The 18,402-nt window shown below is 52.5% G+C and overlaps 2 protein-coding genes across 3 annotated transcripts; both read right to left on the minus strand.

Moving 5' to 3' along the window:
* Positions 1-135: 135 nt before the first annotated feature.
* Positions 136-9,156, minus strand: SNX15 (sorting nexin 15). Of its 2 annotated transcripts, XM_004437581.3 has the most exons (8): positions 8,943-9,156; positions 5,905-5,940; positions 5,587-5,707; positions 4,269-4,384; positions 4,024-4,171; positions 3,569-3,712; positions 1,261-1,518; positions 136-949 (listed from the first exon to the last, which is right to left on the minus strand). In XM_004437581.3, the coding sequence occupies exons 1-8, from the start codon at positions 9,039-9,041 to the stop codon at positions 843-845; spliced, it is 1,029 nt and encodes a 342-aa protein (XP_004437638.1). In that variant the 5' UTR covers positions 9,042-9,156; the 3' UTR covers positions 136-842. The 2 variants fall into 2 exon arrangements, with proteins under 2 accessions (XP_004437638.1, XP_087278797.1); XM_087422671.1 differs by lacking the exon at positions 3,569-3,712.
* A 3,140-nt stretch (positions 9,157-12,296) lies between these two features.
* ARL2 (ARF like GTPase 2) lies at positions 12,297-18,401 on the minus strand. The gene is made up of 5 exons (XM_004437579.3): positions 18,287-18,401; positions 15,074-15,184; positions 14,816-14,978; positions 13,639-13,719; positions 12,297-12,774 (listed from the first exon to the last, which is right to left on the minus strand). Exons 1-5 carry the CDS (start codon positions 18,349-18,351, stop codon positions 12,640-12,642), a joined length of 555 nt encoding a protein of 184 aa, XP_004437636.1. The 5' UTR covers positions 18,352-18,401; the 3' UTR covers positions 12,297-12,639.
* Position 18,402: the final 1 nt, after the last annotated feature.

The following is an 18,402-nucleotide window of genomic DNA, read 5'->3' on the forward strand; positions in this document are numbered from 1 at the left end:
CCCCGTTTTCTAGATCAGGCGTCAGCCAGCTTTTCTGCAAAGAGCCAATAGTAAATCTTTTGGAATTTGCGGGTCGCAACTTCTCAACTCTGCACCTATTCAACTCTGCTGGTGTGGCGGGAAAGCAACCATAGACGATGCTAAACTAATGAGCCCAGTTGTGTTCCCATAAATTTTATTTTTAGATCCTTAAACTTCATGTAAGTTGCACCTGTCACAGAATATTATTCTTTTTTTTTAAAGATTTTTATTTATTTATTTTTTCCCCCCAAAGCCCCAGTAGATAGTTGTATGTCATAGCTGCACATCCTTCAAGTTGCTGTATGTGGGACTCGGCCTCAGGATGGACGGAGAAGTGGTGCCTCGGTGCGCGCCCGGGATCTGAACCCGGGCCACCAGCATCGGAGCGCGCGCCCTTAACCACCAAGCCACGGGGCCGGCCCCAGAATATTATTCTTTTGATTTTTTTCAACTGTTAAAAAATGTAAAAACCATTCTAGCTCATTGGCCTTACAAAAAAAGGCAGTGGGCCAGACTTGGCTACAGGCCGTCGTTTGCAGACCCCGGTTCTACATGGGTGGACGGAGAGTTTAGTGACCAGAGCTGCTGCTCACACATCAAGATAGAGACAAGCAGGATCAGAAGTGTGAGTCCCTGATTGCAAGGTGGCAGGTGTGGTCAGGGAGCTGAGAATTCATTATTTTTCTCATTCTTGGTCCAGTTACATACAGAAATGGCCCCTGGAGTTACAAGACCAGGAGACAGGACCAGGCACCAGGGGAAGGAGAGGGGGGCGGCTGGCAGTGCTGGAGCTGGAGTCCTGGGGAGGGAGGCACTCCCTCTCAGGGTGGGACTTGGGACAGGTGCAGGTGCAGGATTTCCTCTGCCCGCCTCAGGTACTCGGCTGCCTTCTTCTTCACACCCTCCCGGCGGGCAGGCGATGGGTCACCTGTGGAGAGAGAATGGCTCAGCTGAGGCACCTGGGCCCAGGTACCTAGGTTCAGAACCCCTGGTCTAGCCCCTTCCAGTTCACAGAGCATCAACAGGTGTCTTTACCCCCTGCCTGGGAGTCGAATGTATTCTCCCCATTTTGCAAATAAGAAAACTGAGGCCACAAGAGGAAAAGAAACTGCCCAAGGTTACACAGCTGGCCAGTGAGGAGCAATTCTGATCCTTGAATTGCTGGGTTTTTACTTTCCCTTCCCTTCACTGCACCATCTGGGACCCCAGGCCTGACCCTCCCCCTCCACCCCTACTCACCCGGAACTCCCTGCAGCAGGATGTGCACGCCGTCCCGGTAGCCCTGCAGAGCTGCAGGGTAGGCACCTGCCTTCTCGTCCCGCAGGGCCTGAGTGATGAGCTCTGTGGCTTGGCTCAGATAGGCAGGGGCAGGCCCTCCTTCCTCATCCTCTTCCTCCTCCTGCCCTCCTGGCTCCCAAGGTTCCTGGTTCAGCCTTTCAGTCTCTGCCTCCATTGCTGCCAGCTCACTTATGTGGGTAGGAGTGGGGCCTGCACCTTCTGCAATCAGATACGGAGGACTCAGGCCACACTGGCCCTCCCTTTCCCAGGGCCTGCTGCTCATCCCCAGACCTCTCTTGCCCATCAGGGTACCAACCCACCCGGGTGGAGGGGAACAGTGTCTGAGCAATCCAATTTCTTTCGATGCACATTGACGGTAGTTTGCAAGCGCTGGGTCACTGTTCCTACTTCCCTCCTCACTACAGTTGATCTACAAATCTAAGAATTTCCTCCACAAAGTTTAACTGAAGGATGCTAGACCAACTACACGAGGCCAAGGTTAGAAACGCTCCAAGCCTTGGAATGTTAGAATAATGGATTCAGAGAATCTCAGGGCTTTTTTGAAGTCTTAAAATCTCAGCTGAGGCCTCGAATGTGAAGACGGTGGTGGTAGGGATCCTCACATTCCAGAAAGAAGGGCCAGGACTGGCAAAGAGGTGCTCAAACATCCCTTCTGCAGCTTCACACAAGAACGCTAGAGATTTGGTGAAAAAGCATTTGAAAGGAAGGTGCAGGAGCAGGAAGCACCACGGCACACCACTGTCCTGGAGAGGGAAGGTGGGCATCTCTCCAGCCCCGTCCTGGTGACCCCACGAGGAGACCAGGGGCCTCATGTAGGAAGGGAAGATGACATCTCACTTCCCAGCTGGACCTACAGCCCCGCCTGTGTTATAATGGAGCAGAAGACAGAAGAGTTCTTGGGACACCCTAGTGCTTAAATTCAGGAGTTTGGTGCATGTGATGAAGAGAGAGACGAGAGCCGGCTCCTTGCTGGAGAATTCTGATGGCGAGAGGCTCACTGGAGCTGCTCATGACAGCAGCATCTGAGCAAAATGCACTTCCAGGCCTTGGAGGGATTTGGGGAGTTTTCCTGTGGGCCGAGGGAATGTCTCGTGGGAGGACAGGGTCCTGCTTGAGCAGCTGCCCACCGGGTACCCCAGGGGGCTCAGGCAGAGTATTTGGGCACCTGCCTCTCAGGTACATCAGGTACCTCATGTACACCTGCCAGGTACATCAGCCCCAGCAACACCACCTCCACTTGTCCCCTCCATCCCTTCTTCCTCTCCCCAACCCTGGAGGGGCAGAAGCAGGGAGGGGAGGGAGCACAACAAGCAGAGTAAAAGGGCACTCCTCACAGCCTCATCACCACCCAGTCAGGCCTGAGCCTCATCCAGGCTGAAAACTGGATGGCAGACCGAGTCCTGATTTGGATTGGACCTGAGGATGAGAGAACTCAAACGCCTAAAACTGACCAGAAAGCTAAAGGTCTGCCCAGGAGGTCACTAAAGGGCGAAGAAGGGAATCCAACAAAATAGGCTTTAAAAGACTGTTGAGGAATCAAAAATGAAACTGTTTCATGACGATCCTGAAGTGAGATCAGCCACTTCAACACCCCATGTTTGGGGTACATGTACACTGTACATGTACAGTTTATGCTGTAACAGCATAAACTCAGAGATTTCAGAACGAAGAGATCCAGTGTCGCAGAGCCTGGGACTGTCAGATCTCTGGCTCTCAGAGCTGGGGGCTCAGCACCCGGATCTCCATGGGGGCCCTTCATCTCTCGTAACCCCCATGCCAGCTGCTCCAGGGGCTTGTCCTGCTGCTCTCCGAGCCCCGGCCTCACCCCCTTGACCAACATGCCTCTCCTGCCTTCAGGATCCGCAGCCGGACCCTGAGCCAGCCAGGAAACCCCGCTCTCGGTCTTCCAAGGGAAGGAACTAAAACTCCCAGAGCAGTGTGATCCCTGCTGGTTCCAGAACTTTCTCAGGGAGAAGATCTCATCATGGGAAGTGACTCATTCCCTTTGTCCACTGTTATTCACTGTACAGGGGCACCCAGCTGGCAAAGCCATAGCCAGGGCTGTGGCACCCGGGGAGGGGCGTCTGCTTCTAATTCTCATCGAGGCTGCCATTTGCGTGCATGCCATTCTCAGATTTACACAGGCACCACACAGGCTAGTTGGTGGCTCTGCCTGCCTCCCTGCCCCTAAAGACCTCCTGCCCCAGCGCCCCCTCCTGCCGCCCCCACCCCTGCACCAGCTTGTTACCTTCCTTGGAGAAGGGGTCGAAAAGGGCAAGCTCAGCCTCAGTGAGGGGGCCTCGGGCAGGGGAACTGGACGCCTCCTCAGTGCTCCCACAGTCAAAGAGGAGACCCAGGGCCTCCTGGGCAGGGCTGGATGGCGGGGGGTCCCCTGAGGAACAGATCACGGGGGACATTCATGCCTGCCCGTATCATTTCCCAGCTTTCAAAACAGAATGACCCTCTCACTGAATCCTTGCGCCAATCAGGGGCATAGACAAGCCCAGTCTTAGGGTTTGCGCCCATTTTACAGATTAAGAAACTGTGGCCTAGAGAAGGGATATGGCCTGGGCAGAGTTCCTCAGCAGGTTGGTGGCAGAGGAGCTGGGACACACCTCAGGCTTTTTACTAAGATCCCTGAGGAAGGTGTGGTCCCACCCCCTGGACCCTCCAGCCCTGGCTCCCTCCCCCGCCACGATGTACCTGGCACCTCCAACTCCTCCAGGCCTCTCCTCTCTGCAGGGAGCGGCTGGGGCAACCAGGGCTCATCAGGTGGGGGTGTGGGGATCAGAGGAGGTGGCAGGATATGCAGGTCCCTGGACACCTCGGATGGCCGTGTCACCTCCCCACCCTGAAGGAGAGAAAGACCAGCCAGGGGAAGTCACAGGGCGCAGCCTGGCGGGCAGCAGGCTTCCCAGGTGTTGCGGGGGCCAAGCAGGGACACCTACCCGGAAGAACTCCTTGAGTTGGGGGCTGTTGTTGAGCGCAGGGATGTGCACAGTGAAGCGAAGCAAGTCCTCAGCGCCCTTCCGCCGCTCCTCAATCACCGAGGCTTCAAACCGGCCTGCAGCCCCCCAAGACAAAGGGCGGGGAGAGAAGCAGTGACTCACAGAGGCCTCTGGCCACTTTTCCTGGTTCCACCCAAGAGGATCTAAGTAGCCCACTGCCCCCTCCCCATTCTCCCAGCAATCTTCCCTGGCTCTTCCCGGGGTGCGGGCACTTGCAAGGAGGGACCAATCTCCCTATTCACCCATTTACCAGATGTTTATTGAGTGCCTAGTATGTGCTAACTTCAGAGGGTGAATGAGAAAGAAACAAGGTCTCTGCCCTCATGGATATCACATCCTAGACAGGGGGAGGCAGGCAACCAACAAGAAACCAAACAATTTCAGCTGACTTTGATGCAACGGGCAGGAAAGTGAGGCTCAGAAAGGGAAAGTGACTTGCCCAAAGTCACACAGCGAGTTGCCCCATTTTTACAGTTTTACTGCTCTGTTCTTGGTATCACGCAGAGTTCTCTAACTCTGGCCTGGTTATCATGCTACCGGGGGAGCAGCCTGCTGCACTCCCTGCTGTCTGGCATAACCTGCCAACAGTGACCCTTCATCTTGCCACAAAAGGCATCTCATGTGAGTCCAGACCCAAGTAACAGCTCTGCCCTGTCCAAGAGAAATATAATATGAGCCACACAGGTAATTTAAAATTTTCTCATAGCCACATTTTTCAAAATTAAAAGAAACACATTAATTTTATAATATATTCTATTTAACCCAACATATCTAAAATATTCTCATTTGAACATGTAATCAATATATAAATTATTGAGATAGTTTGCATTCTTTTTTCAGTGTGTTTTCAACATCTCAGTTCAGACTGGCCACATCCCCGCCGCTCCTCAGCCACATGTGGCTCGTGGGTGCTGTTGTTGGGCAGCACAGGGCTAGAGCAGACATCGGCTATGGATAGGAATTCTGGTTCACTTACAGGCCAAACCCCTTCATCTCCCTGAGCCTTAGTGGCCTCATCTTGAAAATGGGGCTAATGACAACAGGAATGTTAAAGGACCCGACAGTCAATAAGGGCGAGGCTGCTCTGAGCCTTGGTTTCCCCACCCGTAAAGTGAGGCCATCTCTAAGGGCCCTTCCAGCTTTCTGAAGCATGTCTTTGCTGGGAGCTTCAGGCCCCCTCTATCCAGCCCCCACCAGCAGGGTCCCCTTTGCCAACTCTCCCTCCCTCTTGAGGCTGAATGCTTGGATCTACACTCACCGAACACCTGGGCGCGGGGGAAGGCAGGGAACTCCTCCAGGCGGCGGAAGAGGTTGCGGTGGGTGTAGGCTAGGTCTCCATGCAGCTTGCGGAAGTCGCTGTAGCGCCTCCAGACCACCACCTAAGAGGGACGGGAGATTGACCCGGACCAGCAAGGGTGGGAAGCAGCCTTCCCGACCCCCAGCCTGGCCCCAGGGTGTGCGGATTAGGGCACAGGGAGGAAGGGGGGCTGATCTCCTGGCAGGGTTACCAGCTGCTCCAGTACTGTTTCCAGATCTCGAGTTGGGGAATGGTCCCCCTTCCTCCCAGGAGCCTCACCTCTTTGACATCCTCCGGGTCCTTCTTTGAGATGAACTGAGGAAAAAAGGCAAGAACCAGGTGAGACCAGAGACTGACATCTGACTGCTGAGGACCCCGTAAAATATGAGGACACCCCAGGCACCTCCCAGCCCCCCTCACAGGGGCAGGGCACGTTGGCCACTGGCCACTGGTATCAAGGTGTCCTGGCTTAAAGGCGTTGAGTGTAACTTTGAGCAGTTTTTCTACAATGCACCTCAGCTTCTTCATCTGTGAAATGGGAGGATCCCCAAAAGCCCGTCTATCCTCAGCCCAACTTTTATCTCAGTTCCTTCAAAGGGCCAAGTCCCTGTATCTCCTTCTGAAACCAAAGAACCCCAAGTTCTCTAGAGAAACAAGGTTCTGTCCCAGGAGCCACTCCTTCCTTAAAGCAGGAAGCCCCTGTGCTCGAATGCTCCTGGACACAGAAGAAACCGTCACCGGGGACGTGACCCCGGGAAAAGCAGACTGGGGTCTGAGGTGGAAAGAAGACTCATTTTCATTATAATTGGTTCACAATAATTAAAAAATAATATCCTACAGTTGGGAATACTTGACAGTTTTCAACATTGCCTGTTCATTATCCTAGATCCCAGGGAGGCAGACATGATTAACATGCCCATTTAAAAGACAAGGAAACGGAACAACTAGAAGGATGTGCAACTATGTCATACAACTACCTACTGGGGCTTTGGGGAGAAAAAGGGAAAAAAGGAGGAAGACTGGCAACAGATGTTAGCTCAGGGCCAATCTTCCTTAAAAAAAAAAAAAGATGAGGAAACAGAGGCTCAGAGAGTGACGTGACCTGTGCAAGGTCACACACTCAGTAAGAGGAACTGACAGGACTGAAATCCTGGCCTTTGCTTTTCAGAACAGACTTGCCTAAAGTATTTTGGGTAAAAGAAACTATGTTTAAAAACCATTGAGGAATGTATACCTGACAAAGGACTCATATCCAGAGTATATATAAAGAACTCCTACAAATCACTATTAAAAAGACAAACAATCCAACTTTAAAAAATGGGCAAAGTACTTGAACAGGCACTTCCCACAAAAGAAGATGTTTGAATGGCCAATAAGATTACAAAATATGCTCAACATCATTCTCCATCAGAGAAATGCAAATTAATACTCCAATGAGATACTATACATCCACCAAGAACGGCTACAATTAAAGATGCTGATGACGTCACGTGCTGGCAAGAATGGGAGTATAAAATGGTACAACCACTTTGGAAGACTGGCACTTTCTAGGAAAGCTACACATCTGCCTATCAAATGACATAGCAATTCCACTCCTAGGTATATATCAAGGAGAAATGAGTGCGTATGTCCATAAAAAGACTTGTACATGAATGTTCATACAACTACACTCATAACAACAAAAATTTTTTTAGAAACAACCCAAAGGTCCAATAACAGGAGAATGAATAAAGAAATAGTGGTTTTTTATACAATGGACTACTATTATAGAGCAATAAAAAAGAACAAACTACTTATACATGCAACAGCATGGGTGAATTCCAAAAACACCATATGGAGTGAAAAAGACCAGACACAAAAGAGTACATGCTGTGTGATTCCATTTGCATGAGGTTCAAGAACAGACAAAACTAATCTACGGTGACAGAAGTCAGGACAGCGGTCACCTCTGTGGGAAGAGGACTACCAATTGGAAATATGCAAAGAATCTTTCTGGGGTGATGGAAATGTCTATATCTTGATCTGACTGGTGTTTGCACACATGTATACATGTGTAAAAATTATTGAGCTGTACACAAGATTTGTGCATATTACTTTATGTATATTATATCTCAGTTTTAAAAATTTAAAAAGTGAAGCAATAAAAAAATTGAGGAATACCAGCAAATGAATAAAGCAAGCTGCAGAATGCTGCTGTGTGTAAATAACAGTAATAAAGTGACTACATATATTTGCTTTCAAATGTAGAGTTTATCTGCAAGAATAAAAAGAAACTAGCAGCAATGGTTCCCAAGATGACAATGAATGGGGACGGTAAGGGAGGGACAATTATTTATCTTTAAAAGTTATAAAAACACATCAAAGTAATGCATGTTACTTGTTTAAAAAACCAAAAGAAAGATTTAAAGGAAAATGTTACAGACCCTTCCCACCCTTCAGTTCATCTTCCCAGGGACTATCTTTTTATCTGTATTTTTAGGCATAGGAAAGACATTATAAAAGATTTGGGGAAAGCTCATTTTAAACATCTAGGATTCTGCACTTAAATCACTTTGAAAGTGTCTTTATGCTTTGCTTCACCTTAATAGTTACTAATGCATCAGTTTAATAGTTGCCTCGTTAAAATTCTAAAGGTACAAAAAATTTACAGTGAAGTCTTCCCCCAACCAGTTCTTGTATATCATTCTAGGGATAGTCTGTTACACTGTTACTATTTTAAATTCTTTGCATGGTTTCCTCCATGTCTCTATACAATGTGCTTATAACACTGTTACCGCTTCATATATCAACTTTAGTCTTTACCTATTGACTGCCTGCTATGACCGTGAAGATGAAGACTTACTCCTTAAGTTCTTTTGAACTGTATTAATTTTTAAAGTCAGAGACAAGTATTAATTTTTGAAAAATTAAAAATAAACTCTTTAAAGGTCTTTTATGTAAATATCAAACAAACCAATAAATAAAACTTACTCCAAGAGATTGGAGAACTAATATTTGGGCTGCCTCAGAGTTTTCACGTTAACTTAAAGAAATTCACAGTCCGACGCCCAGATACTGCACGCTGGGCGTGGGCACACACACCCCGCGGGTCTGGGACCTGCCATCCACGCCCTTTTAAAAGGACAGCACCCTCCCATGGCCCCGCCCCCTGACGGCTAAAGAAGTAAACGGAGACTCATATAGCAGCCTCCCCTTAAAGGGGAAATACATTTCTGTCGTCTAAGAAGGGAGCTTCCAGCAGCTCCTTTGCCTTAAGGTAAAAACACGGCCCCACCTCTTGTTAAAAGGGTAAAGGTCCCCGCTGGGCCCCACCTCACCTGCGCGGTCACTTTGTACTCGGTGTAGCCCTTGGGGTGGGTCCGGGGATCGGAGACCGTGTAGTGCCGCACGAAGTCGTCCTTCGCTTGGCGGGACATGGCAACCGAGCTGGAGCGGAGCTGACCGCCGGCCTCCGCCTGCGCCGCGTCGCCCCCGCCCCTCGAGGTCAGCCTCTGCCAGTCGCCACCTCTCCTGGGCCTGCGTCCTTCATCCTCCGGCCCAGGGAGCTGGTCGTAAGTGACAGCGCAGTTCTCGGCCCAGGCACACGGCCAAGGGAGCGTCTAAAAAGTTCTCTGTCGTTGGTAAAGCGTAAACTAGGTTATTTGAGAGTAAAGATTCGGGAGATTGGATCACTCATCTCTGCCGAGAGATCAAGCCTACCCTATCCGAGCGTAAACCCTCATCACACATATCCAAACGACTGCTCACTGCTTCCCAATTCCCTTCTTTCATCCATCCACCCAACTTTTATTGTGTCCAATATGTGCAAGAGGTAGCCAAGTTATTTCCCTGTCTCTCTCCATGGGATTCGCTAATTCATGTTTTCTGGAAGGGTCGGGGGAGCACGACGGTGTCACCTGTTCCGAAGTCAGACTTCTTACTTAGCTGTTTGAGTTTCCCTTAACTACTCAAGCCTCAGTTTCTCACCTCTAGAATGGAGATGTTTATAATAGAATCTACAGCAGGAGATGCTTCTTTTTCTCCTTTACTGGTCTGTCCAGCATTCACCCCCACTTCTTTGTTAGTCCCAGAGCACCAGATCTTTGTTTGGAGGTAGTTCTCTTGTACGTGTAGACCTCCAGCCTCCTACCCTGGAACCCAAAGGTGCCAGCTCCTTTCCTTGCCCCAGGTCCCAGGTCGGGGTGGGGGACTCTCTCCTGAGGTCTTGAATCTTGAGTGAGGGACAGAGGGCACAGGACTTGGCAAGGGGACCACTTGTTCCTGGAGTACAGAGTTGGCTGTGCTTTCGGCTGCCCAGCCTTTGGAGCATTCTATTTCCCAAGCCTGGACGTCCGGCCTCCATTACAACGCCTTGAGTCCCCAGAAGCGTCCTTTCTGCTGAAGGCAGTCGTAATCTGTGTCTAGGGCAGGCCATCGAGGACTTCAATTGCTACCACCACCACAGGTTGTGAGGCTTAAATGCGGTCACGTGGGTGAAGCGTTCAAGTGCTCACTGCCACTCTTGTTACTGGAACTCAGATGTGTGGGCACTGTGGGCATTCCAGAAAGAAACACAAAGCAGATTCCCAAATCAGACTCTCGGAAGCCTGGAAACAAGGTAGTTCATCCAGGAGGTGTTGAGGAGGAGGCCCAGATGGAGTGGTGTCTCCTGGCATGACACACCCCAGGGCTTCTCTAAAGGAGCCCTCTGGACATGGCTCCTCTCTCCAAAGCTCTCTGGGCAGGGCTGTGGCTCCAGTCTCCCTCTCGCCCATCATCCCCGCCCCGCTCCCTGGCCTAGCAGCTCCCAGTTCTCCCCTTTGCCCCTTCTTTCTCCCTGTCCCCTCCAAGCCTTTTCCTATCTAGATCAGTTTAGTCCCTGGCCTTCTCCAGATCTCCAATTCCACCAGTTCCGTCACTAGGAGAAGCAAACAGAAGAGCCTTCTTAGAAGGCAGGGGAGAGGGAGGAGCTGCAAATACACAGCTGTAGGGGGCCTGCTCCCCACGTGCCCCCTGGGTCCGCTTGACCATGGGCTGCACACTTCCTGCTGTGGCTCATCCTCCTCAGCCACGGGCCTTTGAGATGAGCAGAACCTTGTTATTTTCGTTTGTCTCTAACCATGTATAATTTGCTTTTTAAATCAAGGACGTTGTTTACTAAGGGCCCCCAGGAGGACTTGAACACTGGGGTGACTCACTGGATCAGTGGATGGCTGAGCTCACATTGGTTGGATCTACTTGAAAAAAGCAGAGTTCCTAGTGTTTCAAATAATAATTATAGCTAACATTATCCAGTGTTTATGACACACAAGATACCCTCCCATTTTGTCCTCGTCCCAACACTAGGAAGTAGGTGCTATCATCTTTCCCCTGATGGGGAAACTGAGGCACGGACATGTTAGGCAACTTGCTCAGCATCAACCAGTGAGTGGCAGAGCTGGGGTTTGGCTCTGGAGCCTGGGTGTGGTCACTCGCCACACCCAAACCCACTCGCCAGGGTTTGGGAACAGGGGGACCAGCATCCATCTTGCACAGAGGACGGATGGGCGGTTCTAATGTTCTACCTTGAAGGACAGTTTATGTTCTAAGGTTGTCCATCCAACATCCATTTCCCTTCTTCCGTCCTAACAGAGCCCAGATTTTGCACTGGTCTCTGGCCCTCCAGGAGGGGATCCTAGTGCCAGTTTGGAGTAAATCTCTGTCTCTTCCTTGCCTTTCCCTTGGGAAAACCGCCCTCCCCTCATCTAGACACATTAGGCCGCCTCTCCCTGGCATTTGAATCTCGAGCAGAGACAAAAACTGAGAACAGTTAGTAGAGTGTAGTGGCTAAGTGTGTTGGGTCCGAACCCCAGGTCCCCTACTTCCTAGCTGAGTAGCTTTGAGCAAGTCATAACCTCCTGAAGGCTCGGCTCCCATATAAATGGGAATACAAAGGGTCTGGACCACTTAGGGCTGTTCTTCAATGAGTTGGTAAGTGCCTCAAACAGAACCCTACAGACTAAGCAGCCACTGGTGGGACCAGAGCAGGGGGCCTTGTGAAAACATCCATCTGTCCTGCCACTCTGGGGTCACCCTGGTTCCCTTCCTTTCCCAGCCTGGCCCCTGCTTCAGAGAGTGCCCTATAGCCTTCAGGGAAGGCTCCTTTCCGGCTCTGCCCCGTTAGCTAGCCCTGCTTGGTCTCACATCCTCCTACACCTGAGTCCTCACCCGTCCCCATTTCCCAGGAGCCCTTGCTCTTCAGCTTGAGCCAATGTTGCCTCGTATAGCTGCACAGGTTGTCCACTGCATGTGGGCTCCTAGCTGCAGCCGGAAATTGGGAGCTGGAATTCAGCCCATGTTCCATTCAATAGCCGTGAGCCCGGATGTGGGGCTGTGTCCCTTTTTCTAATTCACACCACTGAGGGCAGCAGTCGCTCTGGTAAACTGTCTCCCCCTTCCTCTACCCAGAAAACTTCTACTCATCCTTCACTCCCAGCTTTAACGTCACCTCCTCTGGGAAGCCTGCCTGGATTCTTCCAAGTGGAATTAGTTGCCACACTGTCCTGTGCTTCTATAATTCTTTGCGCATCCCTTTGACACAGCAGCAGTTAACCCTCTGATTGAAATGATCTGTTTCTTTCTGTCCCCTGCTGGACTGTGGGTTCCAGGCGGTCTCGAAAGCTGTTGAATCAATAAATGACTCAGCCAGAAACTGGAGCAAAGAATGGTTTATTCTCACAGCTGAGCAAAGGACGAGGCCCACAGCCTTGAGAGCAACACAGGCAGCCCCCTCCCAGCCCCAGCCCTCTCCTCTTGGTGTGGCAGCTGCAGGCGGGCCAGGTCAGGAGCCAGGGTGACAGCCAAGGTGGCAGCCCTCCTGCCGTGGGAGCTGGCTGGCCATGGAGCAGCAGCGGGCAGCAGTAGCAGCAGCAGGTTACAGAGGGGAATGGGGAGTGTTAATTGGGCTGGCTGATGCCCATCCCCCCATGGATGGTGCTTGGTGAGGGCCTGGTTGCGGGGGCCTGGACTTCGAGGTTGGGGGGCATCTGGAGCGACTCAGTCGGCCGTGAAGATGCGGCTGGAAATGTCGTCCAGGAGCCAGTCGATGCCAGACAGCAGGTTCTCCCCGGTGACGGCGCTGCAGCCCTGGATGCACCAGTGGTGGCTGCGGATGGAGTCCAGCTCCAGGGCCTGGGAGGGTGGAAGGCGCTGGTGGGGCCCAGTGACCACAGGCCCTGCCCGCTCACAGCCCCCTCCCTCTCCAGGCCCAGGGGAAATCCATGCCTCCCCCAAGGTCCTGCTCTGAGAAGCTTCCCCTGGTCCCTGGTGAATATTTGTCAGCCCCTGGAGGCATGTGGGCTGTCTATACACGCCATGCCAGCCTACCCCTTAGAAATGGAATAGCAACACGGGCTCCGAGCATCTGCTAGGATCCAGGTATTGCACTATGGACCCTACAAATGTCCTCTCAGCCATTCTGCCCAAGGCTCCATGAGCCAGTGTTGGCCATTTTACCAAGGAGGAAACCAAAGCTCAGAGAGGTTAAGCAACCTGCCTAAGGTCACACAGCTAGTAAGTGGCAGAACCAAGATTCTACCCCCACTCTTTCTCATATTGGTGCTCATGTTCTAGAATAAGAGTTAAGATGCAGTCACTGGGATCAGATAGTTTTTAAATCCTGGCTTGTCTACTTATTGGCTGTGTGACCTTGGGCCAGTTACCTGATCTCTTGAGCCTGCTTCCATCATAGAATGATAATAATAGTTCCTGCCTCATGAGGTTGCTGTGGGACTTGAATGAGTTGATCCATGCAAAGAGCCTGGCATGCAGAAAGTGCTCACTCTTTGTGGCTACTGTTAACCTGTGGAATAATCCATTTGCAGGGCTGCCGCCCCCAGGCTGCGAGACACCACCGTGTCTTATTAATCACTGAGTCTCCAGTGCCCAGCATAGGTCCTGCTGCATGGCAGGGGCTAATAAATGCTTTTTAAATAAATTAACACAGAAATGCGTGCCCCTTTTCCTCCGTGAGCCCGCACCAAGGCCTGGACTCACCTCGCGGATGGTGTTCGAGGACAGCGCTCCGGGCAGGTCCTGCTTGTTGGCAAAGATGAGGAGAGTCGCTCCAGCCAGGCGCTGGGGGAGAGAAACAGAGGGGCCCAGGGGAGGGGGCTCAGAGGGCAGCCCGGCCCCTCCTCTAATCACCCAGAGCATCTGGGGTCAGAGATCAACCTGAAGATCAGGGCAAGGCCCCGTGGCGATGGGAGAGGTCCAAGTCGGGTGGGCAGTGTGGACATGGCCTTTGAGGCCAGCTAGACATGGGGTGGAGGGAGCCCTGGGCTGCGCCAGGGCACTGGTTCCAGCCCAATCACTACCCAGTGGACACTTCTCTCCTCCGTGCCTCAGTTTCCTCTTCCACAAACAGGGAGGGGGTGATCCCTGAGCCCTCTGTGGTTCTAGACTGCTCCATCTCATGACCTGACATGCACAAAGAATGCGTGTCCCAAGGGGCCAAGGGGTCTGCTGGAAGTGACCTTCCTCTTCCAAGTTCATGTAGCCCTTTAACTGTCCCATCACCCTGACAGGCCTCTGCCTCTGATTCTAGTTATTTCCATGTATGCGTTTGGTCCTGGGAGTCCCTCCATGTGGGTGGGGATCTAGCCCTTATGAAGGGCCTGACGTGCCAGGCCTGGGCATGTGACAGCCCTGATTTCAATGGACTTGCTCGACACCCCAGGGAGGCGGCTACTGTTATACCAGGTGACCCTAGGTCCTTGTGTGCCCAGGACAGTCCCGTTTATACCTGTTGTCCCTGCATAATTATTAACAACTCCCTTTAATCTTAAAAGTGTCCTGGTTTTCAACTAAATGCAGTGCAGTAGCTGGGATCAAATCCTGGAACAGAGAAAGGCCATTAGTTGAAAAACCTGATGACACTCAGGGTGGTGAAGTAGGGACATAAAGGGATGGGAACCCAGGTCTCGGTCCACAGCGTGGCCTGTCCGCAGCACTGCGGGCCTCCCTGGACCAGGTATACAGGTTGTCTCTGCCTCCCCAAGGGTGCTGGCTCAGAGAAGGAAGAGACCCCACCCCAGGTGTCCCTCTGGGGTCAGGGACCCCTCAGGAAATCTGCTGAGGAAGGTGTCCACACGTCCACGTGTGTGCGTAAAGTATCGGGGCCTGGATTCTGGTGGAAGCCCGCTCCCCCTGCTCGGCCAGGCACCCCGCCCACCTCCTCCACCAGCAGGCTCTGGAGCTCCCGCTGGCAGTCCTGCATGCGCTGGCGGTCGGCGCTGTCCACCACCCAGATGAGGCCGTCGGTGCTCTCAAAGTAATTCCGCCAGTAGGACCGTAGGGACTTCTGGCCGCCCACATCCCAGATGTTCAGCTTGAATCTGGACAGGGAGGGGATGCTTGGAGGGTCAGCCTGGCCCCTCGTCCACCCTCCCTGCCCTGCTCTCGGCCGGCCCGCCCACAGGGACCCGCTCACCCTCGGTGCTCCAGGGTCTTGATGTTGAAGCCCAGCGTTGGGGAGATGGTGTCGATGTCTTCCCCATTGAACTTCTTGAGGATGGTGGTTTTGCCAGCATTGTCCAGGCCGCTAGGGCACAGGTTAAGGAGCAGTCTCCATGCTATGCAGGGCGGTGACATCATTATAGCGCCCCTGTCTTTAGGGGACAAATCTTTTCCCACCACGAATCAAAATGAGTTGAGCACATGCCTGACCCACAATCGGCCCATGATAAATGTGAACCATGATAAATGTGAAAGTATCAAGAAATGAATATCTTATCATCTCCTCCTGACCAAAGGCTCCTTAATTCATTTCACAATATTTATTGAATATCTCCTATATGCAAGGCCCTCTTCTGTGCAGGGGAAACCCAGAGTAAAAGCCCTCTCCCTTGTGCAGCTTACACTCTCGTGCAGAGACAGTTGGTAGAGTGCAAACAAATGAGAAACAGGTCCTGTTGGATCTGGGGAAACTTCAGAGATACAACGAAGAAGCTTTTGGAGACGGCCATCAGGGGAGCTTCCTTTAGCTCGGGCACCTCTCTGAGGGTCTTGAGCTGAGGCAAACTACAAGAAGCCAGCTTTTTGAAGGACTGAGGGAAGAGCATTCTAGGCAGAGGGAACAGCACAACCAAGTATCTGGTGGCAGCCACCGTCACCTGTTTCTGGAATATTCCAAACCCTTTGCTGCTGAATGAGTGTGCAAACGAATGGATAAGTTCACCAGCTGGAGAGAACCACCTCCTCTTTCCTTCCAACACTATAGGGGGCTTGCAGCTGGGAGGGGGACCCAGGCCCTGGCCTCTGCAGCCTTTCTGCTCACTTGACCTGGGTGAGTGACTCAAACCAGTGAAATGGGGGTGAGAGAGAACCTCTCATGAGACCCAGCCTCAGCCCCAGATTATCTCCTCACCCCCAACCCCATCATCCACGTTTCCTTCTCTGCTGGATCATTCCCATCAGCTGAGAAGCTGGGGTCTCTCCACCTTAGAAGAAGCAAACAATACCCTCCCTTGATCCCTCTCCCCCCTACTTATTCCTCTATTTCCTTCCCCTTATATCAAATCTCTTCAGAACCGTTGTCCAGGGCTGGCCCCGTGGTTAAGTGCGCGCGCTCCGCTGCTGGCGGCCCGGGTTCGGATCCCAGGCGCACACCGGCGCACCGCTTGTCTGGCCATGCTGAGGCCGCGTCCCACATACAGCAACTAGAAGGATGTGCAGCTATGACATACAACTATCTACTGGGGCTTTGGGGAGAAAAATAAATAAATAAATAAAATTATAAAAAAAAAAACAAAAAACCGTTGTCCATACTCGCCCTCTCAATTTCTGTCCTCTTGCCCTTTCTTGAACCCGTGAGGCTCCCACTGCTTCCTGGAAATTGCTCTCGCTGAAGTCAGCCCCTAAAGACCCGCACGTAGCCCTCCTGTGGCCAGGCAGTCCTCACCCCTTGTCTTCCTGCTCCATCAGCAGCACGTGAGACAGCGGCCTGCCCCTTCCTCTGCTCCAGGACATGCCCTTGCCTGTACACCTGCCTCCCAAATCACCCATCCTCATCTCCCTGACCTCTTGATCCAGGTAAGCCTGGGTTCCCTTCTCTGTCCACACTCATCCTCGGTGCTCTCACCCAGGATCACAGCTTCATACACCATCTTTATGCTGATTGACACCTAAATTTATACGTCCCACCCAGCTGCTCCCCTGGACATCAGTCCCTACATCCAGCTGCCTATCTGACATTTCTAGGATGTCTCAGAGGAGCCATCTCAGCAAGTGGCTCTTCTTTTTCTAATTGCTCAGGGCAGAACCCTAGGAGTCAGGCTTGATTTCATTCTCCCTCTCACACTCCCAGCCAATACAGCAGTAATTCCTGGGGGCCCTACTGTCAAAATGTCCCCCAGCTTCCATCACCTCACTGCTTCCATCCTGGCCCAAGCCACCAGGCTGTCTCTCCTGGGTTAGAGCAAGGGCCTAGCTGGTCTCAGATCACACCTCCCCTCTGCACTGCACTTAAAGAAAAAGCCATGAACCACAAGGCCCTACAGGAGGTGGTTCTTCTAGTATTCTCCTTGCCCATTCTCTCCAGCCACATTGCCCTCCTTGACGTCCCTTTGAACACACCAGTTGAGCTCCTCCTTCGAGGCCTTTGCCTGTGCTGTTCCCTTTGCTTAAACAATCTTCCCCACATACCTACATGGTTCATCCCTCACCTCTCTGTTTTAATCAACTGTCACTTACTCAATGTGGCCTTCTTTAACTAGCTTATTTAGACTGCATTCTAGTCCATACATACTATATATTTTACTCATTTGCTTTGTTAATATCTTTCTCCCCCCAGCATCATAGAACGTCCATGAAGGTAGGATTTTTTTATTTTGCTGTTTCCCCCAGCACCTAGGGCAGCGCCTAGCACATAGTAAGCGCTCAATATTGATCGGATAAGTGAATTCTGTGCCTTTCTGGGAGCTCTTTAAGACACGATGTGACTATTATTTTAACTTATTTGCGCACATAAATGTCTTCCTTCCCCTGCTAGGGGAGCTCGGGGTCAGGCCCGCCCAGCTCTCAGATCGCAGAGCCCCCACGGGCCCCTCACAGAGTAGGGCGAACCAGTGCGGACGCCTGCTAAGGGGACTCAGAAGGTCGGCGGGGCCCCGGGCCTACAGGCCGCCAGCCGCGGGGACACCGACGGGCCGAGCGGCAGCAATGAGAGGGACAGTTCGATCCACGGTCGAAACGACCCGCGGAGTCCACACCCGCCTGCCCCCGGGCGGAGGGCGGGTTCCGCACGCCCCAGGGATTCCGACCTTGAGGGCGGGGCCGGGCCTGGCCCCCCTCAGACAGAGGGGAGGAGGTCAGAGCCGGGGAGGATACCGGCCCCTCCTCGGGCCAGACGGACGGGCAGTGGCTTCCGGGTCACCTCCGGGCCCCACCTCCCCCCTACACTGCGGGCCTTCAGGCTCACACCCTTGGCCTTGGGAACGGAGACCCCCCCCCCGCCCGAGCCGGTGGTACGGCCCCCTTCCGGCCCCCCGCCAGGAGCGGTTGGTAGGGCCCACGTGCGTGACGCACACTGGGCAGTTGGTACGGGCCGGCCGGCCGTGGCCCCCGCGCCCGGTAGGGGGCGCCTGGCACCGCCCTCCTGGCGGGGCCCTCGCTACCCCCGCGGCTGCGGCGTCCGGGAGGATACAGCATCAGCAACCGCAGCTCCCGCTCTTTCTGCTTCATCTTCTTCAGAATGGTCAGAAGCCCCATGGTCGCGGTAGACCCCTCTCGGCCGCCGTTTCTTTCTAGTCCCGGGACCCC

This window comes from Ceratotherium simum, chromosome 34 (assembly GCF_057802395.1).
Source record: "Ceratotherium simum simum isolate JZ-2026a chromosome 34, ASM5780239v1, whole genome shotgun sequence".
In the NCBI taxonomy this organism is placed as follows: Eukaryota; Metazoa; Chordata; class Mammalia; order Perissodactyla; family Rhinocerotidae; genus Ceratotherium; species Ceratotherium simum.

Bases quoted from the DNA above. Each gene is read 5' to 3' on its own strand.
- SNX15 (XM_004437581.3), bottom strand. From the start codon at position 9,041: ATGTCCCGCCAAGCGAAGGACGACTTCGTGCGGCACTACACGGTCTCC. The intron at 5,708-5,904 runs GTGAGGCTCCTG...CGTCCCTCTTAG, and splicing joins ACCCGGAGGATGTCAAAGAG to GTGGTGGTCTGGAGGCGCTA. The intron at 3,713-4,023 runs GTACATCGTGGC...TCTGTTCCTCAG, and splicing joins GGAGGAGTTGGAGGTGCCAG to GGGACCCCCCGCCATCCAGC.
- ARL2 (XM_004437579.3), bottom strand. From the start codon at position 18,351: ATGGGGCTTCTGACCATTCTGAAGAAGATGAAGCAGAAAGAGCGGGAG. The intron at 15,185-18,286 runs GTATCCTCCCGG...CCTGTGCCCTAG, and splicing joins GAGCTGCGGTTGCTGATGCT to CGGCCTGGACAATGCTGGCA. The intron at 12,775-13,638 runs GTGAGTCCAGGC...CCACCCTCCCAG, and splicing joins CCTCGAACACCATCCGCGAG to GCCCTGGAGCTGGACTCCAT.